Genomic DNA, 25,922 nt, shown 5'->3' on the forward strand with positions numbered 1-25,922 from the left:
GCTGTGCAAGGATATATTAACTTGTTACTATTAGACTGCCTGCAGTAGACTTATGTGGTTTAGGCACAATCAGTGACTTGAAATGGTGTATCAATGAAGCTGCTTGTCTGGTTTTGTACTAGAAATATATTGATATGATCTGTTAATTCATACTGCAGGAGGCTATTGTGTCTTATTCCAGGCACAGTTAACTATTTAAAGATAAGCCCAAGACAAATTCAGATGGCCGGCCACTTGGCTCCAGTCTGGAATTGTTTAACAAAGCGATTAGGTACTTCTCTGTCAGATAAAGTATCATTTGGGCAAGAGCAGCATTACTGCTCTGCAAAACAAATTGTATTAGATCCCTTGTACAGAATTCACTGAGAATTTTTGTTATCTGTCAAAATTGCAAGGAATTATTAAAAATTATTAAATTATTTATTAAATAATTTGCTAAAAAATAATTTTTTAAATTAAAGCAGTTAACCAACCACTCTTTTACAGAAAAAACATAGCCTTAAGGTTTATTACACATTTTATTTATCTCCTTTTTCTCATGAAATTCGCTATGAAGTTGGTGCCTCTTATCCCTAAATTAACCTTATAAAATAGATCAGACATGTCAAACTTGTGACGTCATGTGACGTCGTGCGACATATCGGAACTTTTTCCCATTGCCGGCAATGGGATGGGCGCGGTTTCTCTGTGATGCTCCAGCCCGTGGGCCGGCAGTTTGACACCCCTGAAATAGATGAAATAAGAAAGTGACTGATCAAAAATCACTCAGTTTCTATGGCTAAGGGAAAACTTAAATCCTAGTCCAATAACTTACACACTGCACCACACACTCAGCCTCTTACATGAGTAATAAAACCACTTCAAAACTATTAAAATCATTTTCTATTACTTACCAGACTTAGTGTTATAGGAAACATCTTAGGAAGAAATTCAAAAACAATTCAAATGACACTGCAACATCTTAGTACACCTATACTCCCTGCCAAGATTGTGTCTGCTTTAAGAAGCAACATGTCTCAAAGTACCTTTTGGAGTTTAAAAGCAAAATGCTGCATGCCCCTAGTGTCAACACTTCAAGTATTTCTACAGAGACACATGGCTTCAGCTACATTTCATTCATGTTTAGGATTTCAGGCATTCCGCAATAAAAGGCAGGAATTTGCAAGGGCATTAAATAAGTTAACAATGCTTTTTAAGGGATGCTGTATAATTTAATGCTTAGCATGGCTACAGTATCTCCCCAGTTATCTGATTGCATTTCCTTGCCACTTTTTATAGTTCTTCCTATTGGCCATTGTACTCCTATAAGCTAAATAAATTATAAAAGGTGAAGTGCCTTTCTGTGTTGAGAACAAACTTTTTATTGAAATAAAGCTTCAATAGCTACTGTGACACAAACTCATTTCATTAATTGCACGCCAGACTATTTTAGCTTCCTTTCTAAAAACTGCCATTAATTGCAGACTTAATCTACCATTTCGTACTGCGTTCATATAGTGATAGAATATAGACTGCCTTATCAATTTTTTTAATGTGAAAGGGTTCTGTAAACCTCAAGCTTGAAAAATGAGTTGGTTTGTAAGTTACCTGAAGCGGGAGAGGTCTGACTCACACTTTCTGATACAAAATCCTTGGGGGTTCTCACTGTTGATAAATCGACCTTAGAGTATTATATGTCAAAAAAGTGAACAAATTCAATTTAAAGTGGCACCAATTTACTGTATTTGGGAAAGGTGGATTGGCTTCAGTCAATCTTCAAGATGGGCATTGAGACTGAATACTTAGTCTTTTTAAGAAGCATATCCTCTCCCCTCAGCCTTTATACTGAGTCCTTATTGCTGGGGGTATAATGATCACCTAAAAGTGGTCTGGCCTAATAAATCATACATTAATGGCTGAATTTGATGTGCTTTATAATAGAATCATTTATTGCAAATCTCATTTCAATGAGAAATCAGTCTTAAGTCCCTTTAAGCATGCTAGGTAATGTTACAGCACAGTTCTAGTTATCTATTCACCATACGTACTGTATTCCATTCATAAGTAGAAAATTAAGCCACATCCTGAGCATTATGTATCTTGAAAAATAAAAATGAATTGGTGAGATAGATATACTATTACAGTATTACTGTTCTTAATTATCCCACAGTAGATTGGAAACCGACTATAGTTCTAAGCTGTTAAATGGCAAATTGTGTACACTATAGTACTGAGCTGTTTTGAGCTGATTTACGCACATCTAGTGAGCTCCTGTTACTCGTCCCAGCTTCTGCCAACCTAGCAGTTTGAAAGCACGTAAAAATGCAAGTAGAAAAATAGGGACCACTACAGTGGGAAGGTAACACCGTTCCGTGCGTCTTTGGCGTCTAGTCATTCCGGCCACATGACCTCAGACGTCCTCGGACAAGCACTGGCTCTTCGGCTTTGAAACAGAGATGAGCACCGGCCCCTAGAGTTGGAAACGACTAGCACGCATGTGCGGGGGAAACCACCTTTTTTAACCATGAAATCTAGCAGTTCAGTGAGGATATATGCAATCATTAACTGACATCAGTACATAGAATGAAGGCTACTGCTAAGCTTGTAAGCCGCCCTGAGTCTTCGGAGAAGGGCGGGATATAAATGGAATTAAAATAAATAATAAATAAATATTCACGTTAAATCTGTATGGAACCTTTGTCCCAGGAAAATTATGGTTGAATTAAAGAGGTTATGATACAATGTTAACCGTTCGAACTATCCTGAGTGCTCAACAGTAATATTCCATGTTTGGAATGTTAACTTCTGAAATAAGTGGAAACTGCCCTACCAAATATATGATTGTATTATTATGTCACAGTAATACCTGCATTGTCAAAGAACACTGCCAACAGACCAGCTTATGTCTTCATGATTTTAAAATAGGACTTTGTATTTAGAGCAGATGTAATATATCTTTGTCAAAAGATGGTAAACAGAGATGATAACATTCAATTTGTTGAGTGAACTTATATTTCACTACTTTTCTATTATGAAGAGGGGACTTAACCAAATACTATCTTTTAATGGTTTTCTTTGATGAAATGTGTGCTATAATCAGGATATTCAGAATCTGCTTTAATCACTTAAAATGTTTTTGTATAATTAACTTAGAAAGATTTCATTTAAGATACAGAGAACTTGAAAAATGTTGTGGTATTGTATTCATCTCCTGGGTACAGCAGGACGTCTGGGAAATTAGACTATAAAGAAGAAAAAAACACTTTAGAACCATACTTGTACTCAATTTTCTGCATTTAAAAACAGCTTCAAAATACTCTGATCAGTGTTCGGAGGTTTTTCCAATATTTATATTCTTGTCTGAAATGGAAAACATTTCTTAAATGATTGGAATATTTGTAGTTTTTTCAAAACCTACTTTTTTACATTCTAACAAATGAATTGTATGGAAAGATTGGCTAAAATGGACACATTTAATAGATAAGTGCTTGATGGCTACAGTGGGACAAAAAAGTATTTAGTCAGCCACCAATTGTGCAAGTTCTCCCACTTAAAAAGATGAGAGAGGCCTGTAATTTTTTTGTCCCACTGTATCTGGTTTACTATCTGGTAGCCGAATTTCTTGGCATTAAGAGCTAGGCAAGATACAGAGAAATCACATTCTTTGAAGGTTGTATTTAGATTTCAAATGGAGGAATTGCTTTTTGAATACAATTTAAAATTGGGGGAAGGAGCAACATGTAAGTATAATTCTATTACATGACAATGCAAGATTTCTCTTCAGCTCCAACACAGAAATTTCATTTAATCTATAGGTCAACCCGTAATACTCCAATGGCAAAAGCTTCAATATATTGGGGTCCAAGACTATTATGTGGTGTCTTTTAGCATCTAAAAAATGTACCTGATTCACAGCATTTGGCCAGTTTTGTGTTTCAAGGCAGAAACCAGAATGCTTGAGGTACACATGGCCCTCTTTACCCTTTAGAGTCCCATCCAAGAAATTTCCTGTATAAAATTGAACACCAGGTTGAGTTGTATAAACTTCTATCATTCGGCCACTAGGAGGATGATAAGCTCTGAAAAAAGACAATAGATGGTTACTAAATTAGACTTTCTGTGTACTCCTACTTGCAGAAATTCCATGTTTGTCTTGATAAAATGTTACACTTATTAAATTTAAAAGTTAAACAACTGCCTTGGTTTAACCTACCTCATAGGGTTTTTGGGAGGACAAAATGAGGTCACTTCCCCGTACATGCCGTTTGAGCTTTAGCGAAAGATGTGCTGATTTAAATAAAAGTCACCCTTTAAAATGTAATCTATGAACATTTTCAGACAAGAGGATATAAGATTGCAGCCTTAGATTTGTTGGCACAAAAACATTACCATTTCACATAATTTTAACAAAGTATTTAAGAAATTATTTTCTTTAAAAAGACAAATTGTATCTCTAGTCATTTTAAGTAAATGATTTGATAGCACCACTTTACACCACACTGGTGAGACCATACTTGGAATAGGGTGTCTAGTTCTGGTCATCAAAATACAAAAATGGTGCTAAGACCCTGGAAAGTAGAGAAGAGCAACAAAGACGATAGAGGATCTCTTGGAGGCTGAGGGAGCTAGGTAAGTCTAGTCCCGTGGTGGTGAACCTATGGCACGCGTGCCATTGCCCCAGTCCTAGGCCTTTTTGCTTTAGGCCTCCACCGCTGTGTGCAAAAAAAAGGTTCAATCAATTTCAACTTCTCACGGGGGGAAAAAAGATCTCGCAAAGTTGGAATTGATTGAACTTTTTAGTCCCACCCGGTCTGCCATTACCACCACAGCCACGCCCACCCAATGGGCCACGCGCACCTGGCACCCGATGATACATAAGTGGGTTTTGGGTTGCAGTTTGGGCACTCAGTCTCTAAAATGTTCACCATCACTGGTAGCCTATCAAAGAGAAGGATTAGGGGGGACATGACTATTTTCCAGTACTTCAGAAGCTACCAATGAAGGAGAATACAGTATTTGTAGCTCAAGGTTGAAATGAGGGGTCCTTAGTGCTCTCTTGAGCTTGTTTTCTTGCAGAAAACTTGCACTGATGTTACCTAGTTAGGGTAATGAAACTTCTGCAAGAAAACAAACTCAGAGCACCAAGGACCTCTCACTGCAGAAGTTGTCACAGAGAAAAGGGGGTTGGCTTATTCTTCAAAACACCAGGGGGCAGACGAGAATTAATGGGTGGAAGCTTGTTAAAGAGAGATACTAGAATAAATTTTCTGACAGTCTGAACAAATAATTAGTAGAATAGCTTGCCTCTTGGAGGTTTTCAAAAACAGACTGAACAAACATTTGATTGTGATGAAAAAAGGCTCCCGCCTTGAGCAGGAGGACCCTTCCAGCCTATGATTATGTTCTATTTAAATAATATAGACAGGCCATTATAAAGTGGATATCAATCTCTTCATACACAAACAGAATCAAATGAGTATTAAATCTCCCAAGATCACTTGAGAGTGAGTAGAAACACAAATCAACACACAATACCTGTTTCCAGCCTTCTAATCCTTGATTAAAAAAATGCACATTGTAAAGGGAAATGAAGCAGATTCCTCAGTAGAACTGTGCTGTGTTTTGTATATAAAGGGGGAAAAAGTGCCTCAAAGTACAAAAGCCTCACATAGTGCTTCTTGGCACCCTCCTTAAAGCAATGGCATCTTTTCCTGAGTTTGATGTGGCTGCTGTACAATAGCAGGAAAAATGCACTTGGAGGTCATCTAGTCCAGGACTTTTCAACCTTTTCACCCATTGTACCACTTTTAGGATATGGCAACATCCGAGTACCACCACTCACCTAGCAAAGTGTCAAAAACTTAATGACCAAAAAAAATGACCCTGGGACACTGTTACCGTCATAAATATGAATCAGTTGCTAAGCATCTCAATGTAAATCACAAGACCCTGGAGATGCTGCAACACTCCAGCTGATCGGCGCTTCATCTGGGCTCAGAAGCGCCAGGATCAGTGCCGAGCTTTGCTGACCTCTGACAGCCCTGCAGCTCCAGCCATCTCTCGCTCAGGCTTGTGCGGTGCTGCCAACGGTTCAGCTCATTCCCCTCTCCAGCTACCACTTTTCTAGGATGGTCGCGTACCACCTGCCAGGTGCCAGTGTACCACAGGTGGTACCCGTACCACTGGTTGAAAAGCCCTGATCTAGTCCAACCCACTGCTCAAGCAGGAAACCCTATACCATTTCAGGCAAATGGCTGTCCAGTCTCTTCTTAAAAACTTCCCGTGTTGGAGCATTCACTGCTTCTGGAGGCAGGTTGTTCCACTGATTAATTGTTCTATCAGAAAATTTCTCCTTAGTTCTAGATTGCTTCCCTCTTTGGTTAGTTTCCATCCGTTGCTTCTTTTCCTGCCTTCAGGTGCTTTGAAGAATAGCTTGACTACCTCTTCTTTGTGGCAGTCCCTGAGATATTAGAACACTGCTATCATGTCACCCCTCATCCTTCTCTTCATTAAACTAGACATACCAAATTCCAGCAGCTGTTCCTTATATGTTTTAGTCTCCAGTCCCCTAACCATCTTTGTTGCTCTTCTCTGCACTCTTTCTAGAGTCTCAACGTCTTTTTACATCGTGGTGACCAAAACTGGATGCAGTATTCCAAGTGTGGCCTTACCAAGGCATTGTAAACTGGTATTAAGACTTCATGTGATCTTGATTCTATCCCTCTGTTAATGCAGCCTAACATTGTGTTGGCTTTTTTGGCAGCTGCAACACACTGCTGGCTCATAGTGATTGTCCACTAGGACTCCAAGATCCCTCTCACAGTTGCTACTATTGAGCAAGGTACCACCTACTATACCTGTGCATATTGTTTTTCTTGCCTAAATGTAAAACCTTACTTTTTTCACCACTGAATTTCATTTTGTTAGATAGCACCCAATGTTCAAGTCTGTCAAGATCCTTCTGTATCTTAAGCCTATCTTTTGGAGTTTTGGCTATTCCTGCAAACTTGGTGTCACCTGCAAATTTGATGAGTTCCCCATCTATCCCCTCATCCAAATCGTTGGTGAAGATGTTGCAGAGCACTGGGCACCCCACTACACACTTTCCTCCATGTAGATGCAGTTCCATTGAGGACCACAAGCTGAGTACGGCTGGTCAGCCAGCTACGAATCCATCTGGTGGTGATGCTGTCTAATTCATATTTTTCTATCTTATCAAGTAGTAAGTTGTGGTCTACTTTATCAAATGCCTTACTGAAGTCCAAGTAAATTATATCCACAGCATTCCTCTGGTCCACTATTTTTGTCACCTGGTCAAAGAATGCAATAAGATTTGTCTGGCATGATCCGTTTTTGACAAATCCATGTTGGCTTTTGGTAATGACTTTGTTTGCCTCTTAAGTGTTCACTGATTTGTTGCTTAGCTTTTCCAGAATCTTCCCAGGTATTGAGGTCAGGCTAGTAGGTCTATACTTTCCATTTTTTCCCCTCTTTTGAAGATGAGAACTACATCAGCTCTTTTCCAGTCCTCTGGTATTTCCCCAGTGCTCCAGGATCTTTGAAATATATAGTTCAGTGGTTCTGAGATCACATCTGCCATTTCCTTCAGAACTTTAGGTTGTAATCCATCTGGTCCTGGTGATTTGAACTTGTCTAGGGTAGACCGGTGCTCACTTACCATTTTCTTGCCTATCTTAAATTGTGTTTCTGATTTGTTTTTTACGGTACAGTTTTTGATAGGTTGGACTGTTTTTTCCCTTTTTGTAAATAGGGATGCAAAAAACAAGTTGAGTAGTTCTGCTTTCTCCCTGTTGCTTGTCACATTCTTGCCACTTTCTCCCAGTAATGGCCCAATCATTTCCTGAACTTTTTTCTTGTTTTTTACATGTTGAAAGAAGCTTTTTTTGTTATTTTTGACTTTTGTTGCAAGCCTTAGTTCATTTTGAGCCTTAGCTTTCCTCACTTCATCTTTGCAGGCTCAGGCTATTTGCTGATATTCTGCTTTAGTTATGTGCCCCTCTTTCCACTTTTTATACTTGTTATATTTGTCTTTCAATTTATCAGAGTTCTTTATGCAGCCATGCTGGTTTCTTTTGACAGCTGTTATTTTTCTTCTTCATATTGGTGGAGCAGTGGGCTAATGCCTCCTTAAGTAACACCAGCTGCCTGCAATTAGTGCAGGTTCGCATCCCACCAGGCTCAAGGTTGACTCAGCCTTCCATCCTTCCGAGGTAGGTAAAATGAGGACCCAGATTGTTGGGGGCAATAAGCTGACTTTGTAATAATGCCGCTTGGGGGCCCCCGAAAGCCCTAATAAGCAGGCATATACATAGAATGAAGGCTATTGCTAAGCACATTGATTTGTGCTTTAAATTGTAAGCCGCCCTGAGTCTTCGGAGAAGGGCGGGATATAAATGGGATTAAAAAAAATATTTTTCTTCTTTGTTGGTATTGTGCGAGACTGGGATTTTATAATCTCACTTTTCAAAATTTCCCAAACTTCTTGAGTTGTTTTCCCCTTGAGGATTCTCATCCATGGAATCCTTCCCAAGCTCTACATTTATTGAAATTAGCCCTCTTAAAGTCCAAGACTCTAGTTTGACTGTGATCTATTGCTTGTGCTTGCAGTACATTTACAGCATTCTCTGTTCAACCAACAGAAACAAATTATGTTGTAACATGACAGAGATAACACACTGATTATAATTTCAATGTGCACCAGAATAATCTCATACTCAGCCTCAGGCCTTCATATTTTAACACCTGGTTTTCTGTGCTGCTATATTCTTATGAAGGATGAAAGACAGATAAAAATAGTAAAATATAAAAATGTGGAAAATGATTTCCAATGGTAGTTTAAATAAAGCATCCCTTTCTTACATTGGCCTTAACAATAAATTCCAAAGAAAAGTGTAGATCTCAATAAACCTCAAAGAACATCTTTGATGAGCCTCCATGGCATTTAAAATATGAAAATACCTTTTGTTAGAGATTCTATTCCAAAACTGTATTCCATCAGATACCATTTTTTTTCTTCTAACTTCTCTGATAACCTTTCTACATAGACAGTAAAATTTATCCTTTTGACTATTTTGCTATATCACCATTGTCTTTTTTTTCCTTTGGAGGTGGGGGCTATAATTTTAACAAATTTAAATTGGCATTTAGTGGCATATTTTTATGAAAAACAGAATATTAATCATTTTGATTGAATCAATCAAAAAAGAAAAGCATAAAGCAAAGTTAGAGTGAAACTTTTGCAGCCATCACATATAGAGAATAAATGAATTAAACCAAATGTTTACCTGGCACAGAAATGTTCTTTTCTCTGGACCAAACAAAAGTTGTGATCAAATCCATTCAGCTGAAACTTCTGCAAATGACTTCCAAGTTCTTTAGGCTTTCGCAGGTCAAATGGAGTATCCTGCACTGGTATGATCTTTCCTGATTAGCGAGAGGAAAACAAGTCAAAACATGAGTGAAGATATACAGGAACTGATGTAGCATGAAATATTCAGCTGTTTTATTTGGTTGGTTGTTTATTAATAAAATTTATTGGCCACCCATCTTACCATAGGGTAACTCTGGGTGGCTTACATAAAAAGTTAAAAACAAACATTAAAACCAGACATATGATTATAAAAACATAAAGGACATGAAACATAAAAAATACAGTGACTATTGGCTTTTCACGGTTGCTGTTGTTAAGATAATAATCTCTGCACTAAATACAATATGCACTGTAATTTTAAAAAAACACTATCTTCCTTAAAAGTATTTTCATCAAGTGCTTCCACATCACACAATTATCATTCATTCCAGCTCTAATCCCCAAACCTCTCCCCAAATAGTCTAAAGTCAGTCTTGAGTGCTTTTTATTTCTGCCAGCCTCAGAAAGCCAGTTTGGTCTAGTGCAGGGTTAGGCAACCTTGGCTCTTTTATGACTCGTGGACTTCAACTCCCAGAATTCCTGAGCCAGCTGCTGGCTCAGGAATTCTGGGAGTTGAAGTCCACGAGTCATAAAAGAGCCAAGGTTGCCTACCCCTGGTCTAGTGGTTAAGGCATTAGGCTAGAAACCAGGAGACTGTGAATTCTACTCTGCCTTAGACATAAAAGTCAGTTGGTTACTTTGGGCCAGTCACTCTCTGTCACAGGGTTGTTCTGGAGAAAATAGGATAAGGGAGTAGTATTGTGTATGATCACCACCTTGAGTTATTTATAAAAGTAATGAAGTAGCATATAAATAAACATCACTGAGAACAGGCAGGAAATACTTTGAGCCAATTAGTTTTTCTTCTACCTGACTGATAAGGTTAAAAAAAAAACTTGGTACAAAGTGTCCTGCCCTCCTGATCTGTCACAATTCTTAAAATAATAATAATAGCCAGCCATCCCTACTCCAACCTAGAAAAAATAAGGAATTGCTGGCAGACAAAAGCTTCTACGTTTTCAGGACCTGTGTGCATTTGTCATGTCAGTTATGAGAAAAGGTTACCATTCCTTCTATTTCTTTCTCTTTAAAAAGCCTTTGCTGCTAGATGTGCTTCTGGAAAATTAGCACGAGTGGTATACAAATCAAAAACCAGTAATGCCATCATTTCCCACTAAAAGATTTTAAATAGGTCTGTGATCCCAGAGATCCACTGCAAATCATATTCACTGGAATAGATGTACCATAATCTGTACTGATATACTGATGTACTTGTCGATCAGAAGGTCGGCAGTTTGGCGGGTCGAATCCCGAGTGCTGCGTAACAGAGTGAGCGCCTGTTACTCGTCCCAGCTTCTGCCAACCTAGCAGTTCGAAAGCACGTAAAAAAATGCAAGTAGAAAAATAGGGACCACTACGGTGGGAAGGTAACAGTGTTCTGTGAGCCTTTGGCATCTAGTCATGCCGGCCACATGACCACGGAGACGTCCTCGGACAAGCGCTGGCTCTTCGACTTTGAAACGGAGATGAGCACCGGCCCCTAGAGTTTGAAACGACTAGCACGCATGTGCGGGGCAACCTTTACCATATATATATATATATATATATATATATATATATATATATATATATGTGTGTGTGTGTGTGTGTGTGTGTGTGTGTGTGTGTGTGTGTGTGTGTGTGTATGTATACACACACATATATGTATATGTATATATATATATATATATATGTATATGTATACACACAGACATACACACAGACATACACACAGACATATATATATACATACCGTATATACTTGAGTATAAGCCGACTCGAGTATAAGCCGAGACCCCCAATTTCACCCCCAAAAACTGTAAAAAGTTGTTGACTCGAGTATAAGCCGATCCGCGCTCTGCAAGCCTCTTCCGCCAGCAGAGGCTCGATCCGCCATTTTGCAAGCCTGAATACACAGGAATACCCTGTGTGGCCGCGGCTCTCGGGGAAGCCCTGGCTGTCCGCTTCCTCGCTCCACGCTGCCATTCGGGGCCCACGCGTTCCCCGGGCAAATCGCGGCGCCCAGCAGGCGAGGAAACACGCCCGCTCCAGTCGCCCCCCCTTCCCTCAGGAGACGCGAAGCAAGTGACCGCCCGGAGCTTACCGAGGACTTGCGCGCGGCCGAGGCTTCGGTGCTTCCAGGATCGCGCGCACCTCTCCCAAGCCGCCGCCGTCCGGAGACCTGCCGAAGTTTGGGGAGGTTTGGGGAGGTGCGCGCGCACCTCCCCAAACCTCCCCAAACGTCGGCAGGTCTCCGGAACTCCGCGCCCTGCCTGCCTGCTTCTTTCCGCAGCGGAAAGAAGCAGACCTCCGCACCCTGCCTGCCTGCTTCTTTCCGCAGCGGAAAGAAGCAGACCTCCGCGCCCTGCCTGCCTGCTTCTTTCCGCTGCGGAAAGAAGCAGACCTCCGCGCCCTGCCTGCCTGCTTCTTTCCGCTGCGGAAAGAAGCAGACCTCCGCGCCCTGCCTGCCTGCTTCTTTCCGCTGCGGAAAGAAGCAGACCTCCGCGCCCTGCCTGCCTGCTTCTTTCCGCAGCGGAAAGAAGCAGGCAGGCAGGGCACGGAGGTCCGGAGACCTGCCGACGTTTGGGGAGGTTTGGGGAGGTGCCCAAACCTCCCCAAACGTCGGCAGGTCTCCGGACCTCCTCGCCCTGCCTGCCTGCTTCTTTCCGCTGCGGAAAGAAGCAGGCAGGCAGGGCGCGGAGGTCCGGAGACCTGCCAACGTTTGGGGAGGTTTGGGGAGGTGCCCAAACCTCCCCAAACGTCGGCAGGTCTCCGGACCTCCGCGTCCTGCCTGCCTGCTTCTTTCCGCAGCGGAAAGAAGCAGGCAGGCAGGGCGCGGAGGTCCGGAGACCTGCCGACGTTTGGGGAGGTTTGGGGAGGTGCGCGCGCACCTCCCCAAACCTCCCCAAACTTCGGCAGGTCTCCGGACGGCGGTGGCTTGGGAGAGGTGCGCGCGATCCCGGAAGCACCAAAGCCTCGGCCGCGCACAAGTCCTCGGTAAGTTTTTTTGTTGACTGGAGTATAAGCCGAAGTGGAATTTTTCAGCCCAAAAAGTGGGCTGAAAAATTCGGCTTATACTCAAGTATATATGGTATATACATACATATATATATAAAACCCACATCTGGATGTAAATTACAAAGCATGGGCTCGGGCTATGCATTCTAATTTCTGTAATGTTACAATAAAGTTGATAGTCATTATCTCAACAATTCCCCTATAATTCCAGTTTGGGATAAATGGTAATTTGAAAACAGGATCTTAAATTGATAACAAACCCAGTTTTTTTTCTCCTTAGAATGCAGCTTCATCTTCAAAGATACTCAGATTAACCAACCTGTTGGAATCAGAGTTTCATCCAGTGGCAAGTAACAATCTGCCTCAATGGTAAATTCATGGTCATAGATATTGGATGAGCCCTGAGTTATGAAAACAAAAGAATACCATAATACTAGACACAAAAAGATAATAATATGTTGATTTTTTTTCTGGCACAGATCTCATTTTTAAATATATATTTTTATTATGAAGTTTGTTACAATGGGTAAAATCTGATACAAACTAAACTTGAACAGAAAAAAGGGAAAAAGAATAAAGAAACATAAATATGTTACTTCCAACCTTCATCACTGAAGTATAGACAGATTAGTAACTCTTCACTCCTTATAATGGTGCTTCCCAAACTTTTTCTTTCATTACCCAAAACCGCCTATAAGAAGGTGTTATCAAACTTGGGGGAGCGGCCATAAGTCCCTCCCTTCAACACCAGAATAACTTCAAGTGGTTGCTGAACAGCCACAATTGGGGACCATCTGTATTACAAAAATAATGTAATTGACATTTATGTCATTTCAACAAATTAGCATTGGTAATTTCATCTTTTTTCATCTTAATAGGAATATGTCGGGAGAGTTTTGAATATATTTTTGTAGACATGGCGATCTTTACATCTATAGCTTTCCAATTTGCTTCAGAGCCAAATTCAAAAGGTTCCAAAACGTAAACATTGGATTTTGTCCAATTTAGGATTTAGGCTTTATGATCAATAGATGCTACAATTTCCTTGATTACTGTAGTAGATTTTAGCAGAGACATGAAAAATCACGTAGACAAGGGCTTCAGTACTTAAAAGAAATGTGGGATCTGTCTTTTTTGTTAAATATTCTTGCCACATTAGCAATGGTTATGAAACTTACTTACCTGACCTCCAAGATTGAAGTAAGTGTGGTTTGTTAGATTGACTGGTGTAGTCTTACTAGTTTGAGCCCTGTAATTAATTGTTAACTCCCCATCCTTGAGTGTATATGATATCCACACTTTCAGCTCACCAGGATATCCCTCTTCACCATCTGGACTTATTCTGAAAAAGCGGACACCATCTGGCAGGATTTCAGGGAACCAGATAACCTAAAATACAATTTGATGAGCTTAAAGAACAAATCAATCAACTGGTAAGATTTCCCCGCACATGCATGCTAGTCGTTTCCAACTCTAGGGGCCAGTGCTCATCTCCGTTTCAAAGCCGAAGAGCCAGCGCTTGTCCGAGGACGTCTCCGTGGTCATGTGGCCGGCATGACTAGACGCCAAAGGCGCACGGAACGCTGTTACCTTCCCACCGTAGTGGTCCCTATTTTTCTACTTGCATTTTTACGTGCTTTCGAACTGTTAGGTTGGCAGGAGCTGGGACGAGTAACAGGCGCTCACTCTGTTACGTGGCACTCGGGATTTGACCCGCCAAACTGCCAACCTTCTGATCAACAAGCTAAGCGTCCTAATCCACCGAACCACCGCGTCCCTCAATCAACTGGACCAACCTTCAAATACTGCTCAAATGTGTTCAGACTTCTAGAATTTCTAGTCAGCAAGAAACTATAGTCTAACATAACTGAAGACATAACTTTGGGAAAAGCTGTGGTATCTGTATAGACATCTGTGTGAAGATCTACTTATTCTACTTATTCTAAATGTAGGTCTAGAGATTTATACTCAACTGTTTTCTACTCTCAGACAATGAAATAGCCTTTAATAGATGAAGTCTTCTCCATCAGAGGGAAGTTTCTGAGCCAATGGACAAATCCATTTGGTGAAGAGGGCAATTTTCTAAGCATAAACTTTTAAAGCAAGGTAGAACATAAAGAAGTTTACCAACATATTGAGAAATTAATATCCTTTAAACATACCGGTACAAAATTATAAAAGATAATTTCATGTATTTTAATTAACAGTTGTTTTTAATATAAAACAATAGTGGCCTCCTTATATTACCAGATATAAAGCATACTGTGATTAGAATATATAGAAAAAAATATACGTGCTGGAGCAGTTGGTCATGCAACCAATAAGGGAGGGAGGCAATACTAGACCTACTCTTAAGTAGTGCTCAAGATTTGGTAAGAGAAATATATGTACTCAAACATATTGGGAATAGTGACCATAATGAAATAAATTTCACCTTCAGAGAAGCAATAATCTAAAGAACACATCATACACAATCTTATTTGACTTTAAAATTTAGAAGGCTGTTGAAAAGGAAACCCAAAGACCAAGCATAATATATTCATAAATTTAGGAAAATGGCCCCCAAATGAGACTGTGTGGTTGATTAGCACTATGAAGAAAGCTATGAAGCCCAAGAAAAAATTATTTAAGATTCATTTTTTCTTGGGCCTCACAGCTTTATTTACTTTTCATTAGAAGTGGTCTTTCACTTTAGGAAATGAAAGACCAGTCCTAATGAAGAAAACAAAAATGAGTATAAACTCTGGCAAAAAAAATACAAAGGGACAGAAGTGGTAGGTCTTACTAAACAAATTGAATATCAACAACTCACCAGGCCATGATGTCATCCATCCAAGGATTATTAAGGTGCTTAAAGCTGAGACTATGGATCTCCTAAGTAATACAGTCAACCTGTTCTATATATTTGGACACTGCAATTGAAACTGAAAAGCATCTAAAATAACTCCATCTTTTTAAAAGGATGATCTAGGGCAGGGCTTTTCAACCTTTTCACCCACTGTACCACTTTTAGGATATGGCAACATCCGAGTACCACCAGTCACCTAGCAAGGTGTCAAAAACTTGATGACCAAAAAAAAAAAGGAAAAAAGCGATAAAGTACAGGTAGTCCTTGACTTACAACAGTTTGCTTAATGACTGTTCGAAGTTACAATGGCACTGAAAAAAGTGCCCCCCCCCGAGCAAGACTCTTGCCTGCCCTCCCGGCGGCGCTCTTTTTCCTGTCCGAGGTTTTCATTGTTGTGAGCATTTCTGTTGAGGATTGGCAGCGGGAGTGGGGTGGGGGGGTGTTTGGTTTTTATTCCCCCCGTCTGCTGGGTGGTTGGAGATGCTGCAACATTCCAGCTGATCAGCGCTTCTTCTGGGCTCAACAGAAGCACCAGGATCAGCACCAAGCTCCAGCTGGAGCCTAGCGCTGATCCTGGTACTTCTGCTGAGCCCTGACAGCCCTGCAGCTCCAGCCATCTCTCTTTTTTTTACAGAAAAGTTTTACAGTACATTTTATTTTTAACAAAACAAAACAAAACCCCTCCCACCCCCCTCCCCTCTTCCCAACTCTCCCCAACACCTCCCTCCCTCCCCCTCCCCCCTCCCCGACTTCCCAGAGCTAAATACAAGGTATAAAAGTAGAAACAATCATAATCTACCATATGCAAACAACAATAAACTATTAAATCTATCGCACTTTAACTATCTCCAGCCATCTCTTGCTCAGCCTTGTGCGGTGCTGCCACCGGTTCAGCTCCTTCCCCTCCCCTGCTACCACTTTTCTAGGATGGTCGCATACCACCTGCCAGGTGCCAATGTACCACAGGTGGTACCCGTACCACTGGTTGAAAAGCCCTGGACTAGATTCTAGAAGACCTCCAAGATCCCTTCCAACTCTGTTCTAATTGAATTGAAATGAATGAAATGTGATAGATAAATTTATGAAATAAACAAGCCTTTCATAAAGTCCTTTATCAAGGACTTCTCAATAAACATAAGAACTATGGAATAAAAGTGCAGGCATAAGCAACTAGCTAAAGAATGGCAGAGTAGAATAAGAGTGAACGGGGATACTGGGATTCCCCCCGCGCACACAAATTTCACCCCACAAATAGCTTCTGCTCTTGGCAAGATTCTAAGAACAAAAGCCCCCTTGCTATTCAAATATAAGGGGAGAGAAGTTACGTTTGCTCAGATCTTTAACCCACTAGCCATCATAGACTTCCTTACTAGACATGGAAGGGTTTAGACTGCATGCCTATTTTGTGTATATTTTGAGCTAAAAGATTTGTAGGAACTTGCATTGCTAGAGTTGCCTGTATACACTGGTATCTGGCACCATTATATATTGAAAGTCTGGCACCATTACCTAGCAAAGTAATATCCAGCTTGATTAGTCCATAAGAAAAAAGCAGAATAAACTATCTGACTAATTTATCATTAACTGTTCACTAGCAGATCTACCTTGTCAAACCCTTTGACTCCTCCGTGCAAACTGTTGGATCCGTCATTGAGGGCCAGCTGATATTCATGTCCTTCCACTGTAAATTTCCCTTTGGCAATTCTGTTAGCCACCCGTCCAATGGTAGCTCCAAAATAGGGGTGCTTACAGATGTATCCTAAGAAAGAAAATAAAAGAGAGCAGCAGGATAATATAATATACATTTTAGAATTTAGTGTAAAACTAGTCAGATTTAAATGTCCACTGAGAGCACTCTTTCCTATGTATATCACCGAATAAATCTTAACTGAACAATATCTTATGAAAGAAGGGCTCCTTAAGATTTCTCTGTTTATTTCAATGGAGGTGGCAATGTCATGTCTGCAAAGAGCTGTGTGCACAGAACTTCTACACTGAAGTTAATATCTATTGGATTGTATTCTCTGTAGCAGTGTTTTTCAACCCTCGCATTTTAAGCTATGTGGACTTCAATTCCCAGAATTCTTCAGCCAGTATTCTGGCTGGGGTATTCAGGGAATTGAATTCCACCCAGGGTTATGTAGTGTACTTTAGTACTGAGTTCAGATCCACATACTTGGGCCAGTCACTCTTTTCTAGCATAATTTAGCACCTCTCTGTAAAAAAAAAAAATAGGGCAAGCACAGAAGTGCATGTTTTGAATCAAAGAAATGATAAGAAAAAAATAAATTATTCAAAAAGTACTTATTTTCATTTGTACAAGTTTGTTTTGAAGAGTTGTTTTTTTTAGTTGATTCTCTTCCTTTCTGTAGGGCTAGTTCCAGTGGTGTTGGTGGAAGGGGAGAGATTGCTCCATAGGCCCTACTACAAGTTTGTATTCTCTCATCTCACCTTTTCAAAAGATTCATGAAACCACTAGATGAGGTCATTTGCTGTTTTGGGGTTTGCTATCATGTCTATTGATGATGCCCAATTACATATTACAACCTCAGTTGGCCAAGTAAACTCTTCAGGTTTTGTACCAATGCCTGGAGGAGGCTGTGTGTGTGTTTGGAATGTAGCAGTGTGGGAGTGAAGGACATGCCTAGGTATGCCCATGTAACACCTCTGCTTCATGAACTGTTGTTGTTGTTGTTAGCTGTGAAGTCGTGTCTGACCCATCGCAACCCTATGGACAACATTCCTCCAGGCCTTCCTGTCCTCTACCATCTTCTGGAGTCCATTTAAGCTCATGCCTACTACTTCAGTGACTCCATCCAGCCACCTCTTTCTCTGTCGTCCCCTTTTTCTATTGCCCTCAATCTTTCCCAGCATTAGGCTCTTCTCCAGTGAGTCCTTCCTTCTCATTAGGTGGCCAAAGTATTTGAGTTTTAGCTTCAGGATCTGGCCTTCTAAAGAGCAGTCAGGGTTGATCTCCTCTAGGACTGACCGGTTTGATCGCCCTGCAGTCCAAGGAACTCGCAGGAGTCTTCTCCAGCACCACAGTTCAAAGGCCTTAATTCTTTGGCGCTCAGCCTTTTTTATGGTCCAACTTTCACTGCCATACATTGCAACTGGGAAGACCATAGCCTTGACTATACGCACTTTTGTTGACAGGGTGATATCTCTGCTTTTTAGTGTGCTGTCTAGATTTGCCATGGCTTTCCTCCCGAGGAGCAAGCGTCTTTTAATTTCTTGGCTACAGTCCCCATCTGCAGTGATCTTGGAGCCCAGGAAAATAAAATCTGTCACTACCTCCATTTCTTCCCCATCTATTTGCCAGGAATTGAGAGGGCCGGATGCTATGATCTTGGTTTTCTTAATGTTAAGTTTCAACCCAAGTTTTGCACTCTCCTTCTTCACTCGCAACAAGAGGCTCTTTAGTTCCTCTTCACTTTCTGCCATTAGAGTGGTATCATCTGCATATCTTAGGTTGTTGATATTTCTTCCGGCAATCTTAATTCCAACTTTTGATTCATCAAGCCCTGCCTTTCTCATGATGTGCTCTTCATATAAGTTAAATAGGCAGGGTGACAGTATACAGCCTTGCCGGACTCCTTTCCCAATTTTGAACCAATCAGTGGTTCCGTGTCCAGTTCTCACTGTTGCTTCTTGGCCCACATATAGGTTTCTCTGGTTACTTGAGGGGCTATCCCATCTCCCATAGTGTCTCTACAGCCATTTTAATCTAGCAGGGTTGGCACACTTTGGGTTCTATTGATTAAAAAATACCATCTATCACCATCTCTGTAATATTACCTGGCCTCAACCCAGATTTGCTGAGAATCAGGAGAGATATCAATTTTAATAATAATATCATTTTTGTGATAAGATAAATTTTATGAAACCATATCAAAACTAAACTAAACACGATAAAAATAGATAAATGCTGGACTTCCGGTGGCGACGCGACGTCGAAAGACAGCCGTTTTCGGGCTGCCCGCTCCGCAGCTGTGTTTTTCCATCGTAAACAGCGCCGATCAGCTGTTTAGATGGATTTGAAGCCCCCTCCTCGGGAGAAGAGGAGGGGGTGAGGCCCCAGGTAGGGGTTGAGCTCTCCGGGGCTGCCTGAGCTGAGAGCTTGGGCGGCTGAAGGATTGAGCCCCCCCGAAGCCTGGGTTGCTCCGAGCTGCGCAGCGCCTCTGCTCTGGGATTCTTGGAGCAGAGCCAGGCATTAGCAACCACCCCTGCCAAAAGGAAATACTTTTGATTATCAAGATGCAGGCAGAGCGGTACAGGAGGTCAAGGTGAAGTGGACTCTTTATTTTTACTCTCTAGCTCAATGGATTTTATAGCTTTAAAGTGAAACTGCGTAATAGGTGAAAGTGGGGGAAGATGGCGGCTAAAACTTCTAAAGCTCTTCGGAATGCGGGGTCTTCCCTGGTGCAAGAGACCTCACTGCAAGCTTTGCTTCCTCCTGCATCTCCCCCGGTATTGACGCTTAAGGATTTACAAGACGCTCTTGGAAAGCATGCACAACTGATGTCTGATATGATGGATGAAAAGTTGAAAAAGCTGGAGGAGAAATTGGAGGAGAAAATGGAGAAATTGGAGAAGAAGATGGAAGAGAAGCTGAGAGCAATGAGGGTGGACATCTTGTCTACGGTTGAATCCGTAGCTGAATGTGTGCTACAGCTGGATATAAAAGTGGAGGATCTCAGTCAAAAGAACTCTATATTAGAAGCAAAGGTATTAGAAAATGAAAATATAAGGGATAAAGTGGACGAAGAATTGAGCCTTGTTCAGTATAATCAGATGCAGTATGCTATTAGAATTAGGGGTTTAAAGGAGAATGGTAAAGAAGATTTAAAGCAGCTGATTTCTGAGGCTCTGGAAGGGGTACTGGGCCAGTCAGCATCTGAAATTGAGGGAAATATGGACAAAGTTTTTCGTGTAAATTCATGGATTGCAAGACAGAGGAAGTTACCCAGAGATGTGGTGGTCTATTTTACAAAGAGAGTAATTAGAGATGAAGTCATTCAAGCTGCTTATGATACTAATTTGGTAGTGGCTGAGCAAGAAGTTTTGGTTTTAAAAGAGATCCCTCCGAAGATCCTAAGGAGAAGGAAAGATTTTGCATTTCTAGTACAGGAACTTAAGAAACGTGATATTAAGTTCAGATGGGAGATTCCAGTTGGGTTGGTGGCGACGTACGAAGGTAAAAGACATCGTTTGGTTACTGTGGCTCAGGCACGTGATTTTTATAGTAATGTGTTAAAAGCAACCCCCCTATCATTTTTGGAAGCTGCAAAAGGATACGGTGTGGGAAAGTTTCAAGATGTTGCAGATAGACAGACAGAGGACAATGGTGTTGGAGGGGATCAAGCTACAGTTTCATCGGTTGCTGCAGGAGGCCAGAAGATGACGCGTGCCGCCCTAAGAAGAGCGAGACGAGAGCGAGAGCAAGACCAGCAGAAAGTTATGGAATCTTCAAAGTGTGCTTACAGTGAAGATGTAGGAGGAGAGCGGTCTAAAGAAGTTTTGGGGGTCATGACAGAGGTGCTCCAAAAGTTTTGGGGCGTTAAGATTGCTGATTAAATTTTTAGATTAGAATGTCAATGGAGTAAAATTATTATAGAGGAGAAAGAAAGTTTTTTTTTCTTTTTTTTAATATTTTACACAATTTAAGATTGATGTTATTTGCTTGCTAGAAAAGTATATTAGGGTTATGGACTTAAAGTATGTGTTGAACTAAGAGTGGGTATGTAAGCTCCTAATTAACAACAAGTTGTCTTAGAGATTGCCTAAATTTTTTTTTATATATACCGGTACTCTTTTTATCTGAACTTTTATTTGAACTTAAGGATGATTTGGAACTGTGAGACATTTGGCGTGATACATGCAAGAACTATTTTTGATTATAGTTTAGTTTGGTTGGAGATTATTAAGATTAACAGAGATAAGCGCTTTTGGTGCGTAACTGAGAATTTGTTTGGAAATTAGAGAAAGGTGGGAGAATGCAAATAGCAGGTGAAAGTTTTTTTTTTCTTTTCTTGTTTTTTTTGAAATTAATATGAATAAGGACTGGGATTAAGAAAATTTATTTTGAGTAAAGATCTTTTTCTGTTTTCCTCTTTTTCTTTTCTACTTTATTTGTAATATTAATATTGTTTGTACTCATTTTATATGAGCTAGAGAGAGATAGAATTTATAGTTTATTGTTGATAACATAGGGGTGTTTATGTTTGTTTTTTGATTTTATGCCCTGTATTTAGCTCTGGGAAGTCGGGGGGGGGAGGAGGGAGTGGGGGAGAGGGAGAGGGGGGGGAGGGGGGGATTAAAGTCAAAATGTATTGTAAAACTTTTTAAATAAAAAAAAATAGATAAATGCTCTCTACAAAGGTTAACATTATCTTAAAGCATTTGAAATCTTCTCTTTGAAAATGTTCTTTTATGTACTAATTATAAATAATGTTAGGATAATTTTAAGAACAGTAATGAGCACTTTTTCTGCATTAAACTTACTTTGGAGTGCAAAAAACAGTGAAATTTCTTCCTTTTACATTATAGGGAACAAAAGTATATTTGTTAATCATTGTGAAAGAATGAAACTGCCTGTCTTGAAATGGAAAACCACAGTTGCTACCAAACAGTCATTGCAAAAGAAAGATTATCAAAATACAATTATGTATCTACAGTAGTGGTGTAGCTACGTATGTTAATCTGGTTCAAGAAAAACAATAATTGAGTCTTAAAGGCTAACTACATGATTCTGGCATATGGTTTTTATGGATTACTTCCATCAGATATGATTAATGAAACTTATTATCATAAATGTTTCATTCCTTATGCTCCACAAAAAAAATTTGCCTTCGTATTTAGTTTCTTATGGACTTAGTCACTAAAGCCCCCAACAGCAGTTAGCCCCAATATATGTTTCAACCTTTACTAGGCTCTGAAATATTCCCATCTCTAACATGCAATATGGGAACTGCTGATTGATAACCACATACTTCCAGGGTCAGCAGAATTACTACAGCTGTCCAAGTGTATTGGGCTATCATTTCCATGATACCCAAACAATGTGAATGTGATTGACTGTGGTGGATGGGATCAATGGGGGTTGTAGCTCAAAACAAATGGAGATAAGTGGTTTGGAGAAGACAGTCATATTCCTGCAACCTTTGAATTGACTTCCTTCTCTCTTTCCAAGCTTAGAAGAATAATTAGAATGCAAAGGGAAACAGTATTCTATCTGCTAAAGGTATCCGGGAAGCATTCTTACCTTCCTGTAAAAAGTTTAGTTAATTAAAAGAGCTGGGCTGTACCAATTTGTGAACTGAACTTTTCATCCATAGGGAATTTGTTGACTCAGAAGAACTTAGTTCTTATGCAGATTGTTCACCCCATATACTTCAAGTCTTGGTAGTAAATTAATGTGATAATATATGTTGTGGTTTTACCACCTGTTGCAGATGGGACTTCAACCAAACTTCGAGGTTTACCTGTCACTACTCTTTGAAATTGGGGCAGCTGCCATTGTAAGCTTGCAGAAACCAAAATGTAAAACTAGTGGCTGGCTTTGGTTTCACATATCTATTTCCTAAAATCACATATTGAATTGAATACTTTATTTGGCCAAGTGTGATTAGATAAACTAGGACAGAGGTCCCCAACCTATGGGCTGCGGCCCACTACCGGGCCATGGCCCGTTGGCTACTGGGCTGCACAAATGGCTGGCCAGTGCATGCGTGTGTGCCCACTCCTCCTCACGCTGGCGCTAGCCTTGGCATGACCTTTGGCGTGACCCTCGCACCTGCACTAGCCTTGGTGCGACCCTTGCTTCTGCACTAGCCTCAGTACGACCCTTGGCATGATTCTCGTGCCGGTGCTAGCCTTAACGTGATCCTCGCACCGGTGCTAACCTTGGCACAACCCATGCACCTGCGCTAGCCTCGGCACGACCCTCACACCTGCACTAGCCTCGGCACGACCCTCATGCCTGCACTAGCCTCGGCGCTAGCCTCAGTGTGACCTTCATGCTGGCGCTCGCCTCAGATGGCCCTAGCATCCTCATTTACGGACCGTGCGTGTTCGTGGCCCCGTTCACGCGTATGCATGCACAGCTATCTTTGGGGGTGTGCACATGTGTGCATAAAGGTGTCTGCCCCTCCCTTTCCCACTGGTCCACTAACCCAAAAAGTTTGGTGACCTCTGCACTAAGAATTTGTCTTCGGTGCAGAAGCTCTCAGTGTATATGCAAAGGAATAGAATAATGATAACCATAATAATAATATCAATAAGGGGGAGTAAGAAGGATAATAAAAATGATAAATAATAATGCTACAGCCGACAAAACTTTATCTTTTGCTTGAAGATCTGTCCGCAATTTTTTTTGTTGGGTATAATTACAGGTGCTACTGTTGTGGACACTAAGTTGATGTTAAATTTAGTTACAGCAGCAAGACTTTTAATAGGTCAGTATTGGAAGAAGGAGGAGCTGCCGACTATAGAAGAATGGACTTTAAAGGTTTCTGACCTGGCAGAAATGGCAAAGATTTCGGCTTATTTGAAAGATCATTCGCAAGAACGTTATATTATGGAGTGGGAAAAATGGATTGAATATATTCAGAGGAAATATGGGACTAAAAAGTTTCACTTAGCATTTGAATAAGTCTTCCTTTCTTTTTTTTCTCTTTCTTTTTTCTTTCTTTTTATATGTAATATTAATATTGCTTGTAGTTATTTTATATGAGCTAGAGAGTGATAGATTTAAGAATTTATTGTTGGTAGCATATGGATGTTTATGATTGTTCTTTGTTTTTATACCCTGTACTTAGCTCTGGGAAGTCGGGGGGGGGGGGGGGGAGGGGGGAAAGGGGGGGGAGGGGTAGGGAGGGATAGGTTGGGGAGGGGGAGGGGGGGATTGTTAAAGATAAAATGTATTTTAAAACTTTTCAATAAAAAAAATAATAATGCTACAGCCATGTTACTTTGGTAAATACACACAGACACTAGATAGCACTGTGAGAATTAGATGCTGAGCAGAAACATGGCCTCAGGGGAAAACGTGTCCCTGTGTCTAAATGTCTACGGAGATTCTCAGTCATCCAGGTCATGGTGGTCCCCAAGGTGCTTTTTCAAAAGGAACTGAAGAAGCTTCTTGAATAAGAAGCAATATGTCTTCAAGAAAAAACAAAGAAGGTCCAGTTGCCTTTTGAAAAAGCAACCAGCAGTGATACACTTCTGCTAATTTACTATTAAGACTTAGCCAGTTATCTGAATGTGGCTTAATAGAGAAGATTAATAGAGAAGAGGTAGCTATATAAGGGGAAGCATCCTACTCTTGTTATGTTACTACATGCTTACGAAACTAAGCACAAAAAAACCACAGCAATTTGTTCCTTGTGAAGTCAAACATTTCAAAACAAGAACTTTAGTGCTTGAATCATTCATCTCTAATGTAAGAACAGAACAGTTTGGGGGCTGGGTTCCTTCCATAAATGAAAACAAACTCAATTAGGCAGGTACCTGTGAAAAACCTTCAATGATTTAAATGCAATGGGAATGAAATGTAACTGAAATGTAACTGAAAAGACCAGGATTCCGTTTTATTTCATTCCTCTTTCAACTTTGATTCCTGTCTAGTGATCAGGCTCACTTGACTCCATTTTATGAATTCCCTTCCCCATCATAAAGTTGATTGCATCTACTGCAATATGATCTATCTAGTAACCCAAGGCTGCAAATTCTATCTCTGCCTCTACAGATACGGTAGGTGGGCCTTTCTCTTGGAGATCAGGTGTCAGGTGTCAGTACAGAAACTGCTAAAATTTGTGTGCCAGACCTCCTCCTTGGTTTAGTACAGGGGTCTTCAAACTTGGCTCTTTTATGACTCATGGACTTCAACTCCCAGAATTCCTCAGCCAGCTCAGCACGCTGGCTGATGAATTCTGGGAGCTGAAGTCCATGAGTCATAAAAGGGCCAAGTTTGAAGACCCCTGGTTTAGGGCAGGGATAGGCAGCCTCGGCTCTTTTATGACTCATGGACTTCAACTCCCAGAATTCCTGAGCCAGCTGGCTCAGGAATTCTGGGAGTTGAAGTCCATGAGTCATAAAAGAGCCGAGGTTGCCTACCCCCGGTTTAGGGGAACCTCAAAAAATCATATTAATGATGTAACTGAAAGCAAATTAGAATTCTCCCTTGTAATAATCTTATAAAACTCAACCAAACCCACCTTCCAAATGATCAAAGCCTAGAACAACGTCTGCAAACTTTCCGTTTCTGTCTTTAGTCTTCAAAGAGGTGATTATGCAGCCTAAGGTTATTATTTCCACTTCGACTGTGTCGGATGTGAGCAGAAATTTTTCCACGGTTCCTCCGCCAAGAGGCAATTCACCAAAGGCTTCTTTCTTCACCTCAAGCATTGTTTCTTCCTCTTTGCGCTAGTTTTCCAAACTATTTTCTACAGAATTCCACAACCTACGCTCGGTTATTTAGCGCAAACTCTTGGCTCTTTTATGACAAGTGGACTTCAACTCCCAGAATTCCTGAGCCAGCTATGCAGAGTAAACAGGAAGAGAACAATCCGACCACCACGTTTCCTCGGTCTCTTTGTTTTCAGCAAA

General features: G+C 40.7%; 1 protein-coding gene across 2 annotated transcripts; it reads right to left on the reverse strand.

Moving 5' to 3' along the window:
- Positions 1-126: 126 nt before the first annotated feature.
- Positions 127-25,797, reverse strand: GALM (galactose mutarotase). Of its 2 annotated transcripts, XM_081312573.1 has the most exons (7): positions 25,532-25,797; positions 16,919-17,073; positions 13,649-13,855; positions 12,786-12,867; positions 9,285-9,423; positions 3,884-4,058; positions 127-3,221 (listed from the first exon to the last, which is right to left on the reverse strand). In XM_081312573.1, exons 1-7 carry the CDS (start codon positions 25,719-25,721, stop codon positions 3,144-3,146), a joined length of 1,026 nt encoding a protein of 341 aa, XP_081168699.1. In that variant the 5' UTR covers positions 25,722-25,797; the 3' UTR covers positions 127-3,143. The 2 variants fall into 2 exon arrangements, with proteins under 2 accessions (XP_081168699.1, XP_081168700.1); XM_081312574.1 differs by lacking the exon at positions 12,786-12,867 and having other exon boundaries at positions 13,777-13,855.
- Between the last annotated feature and the right edge of the window lie 125 nt (positions 25,798-25,922).

Source organism: Vipera berus (genome assembly GCF_964194415.1).
Source record: "Vipera berus genome assembly, chromosome: 1".
NCBI lineage: Eukaryota > Metazoa > Chordata > Lepidosauria > Squamata > Viperidae > Vipera > Vipera berus.

Excerpts from the sequence above, each read along its gene's own strand:
- GALM (XM_081312573.1), bottom strand. The coding sequence starts at position 25,721 with ATGCTTGAGGTGAAGAAAGAAGCCTTTGGTGAATTGCCTCTTGGCGGA. Across the intron at positions 17,074-25,531 it reads AGGCTTTGATCATTTGGAAG|GATACATCTGTAAGCACCCC; the intron begins GTGGGTTTGGTT and ends TTTCTTTCTTAG. Across the intron at positions 9,424-12,785 it reads TGAAACTCTGATTCCAACAG|GAAAGATCATACCAGTGCAG; the intron begins GTTGGTTAATCT and ends CTCGCTAATCAG.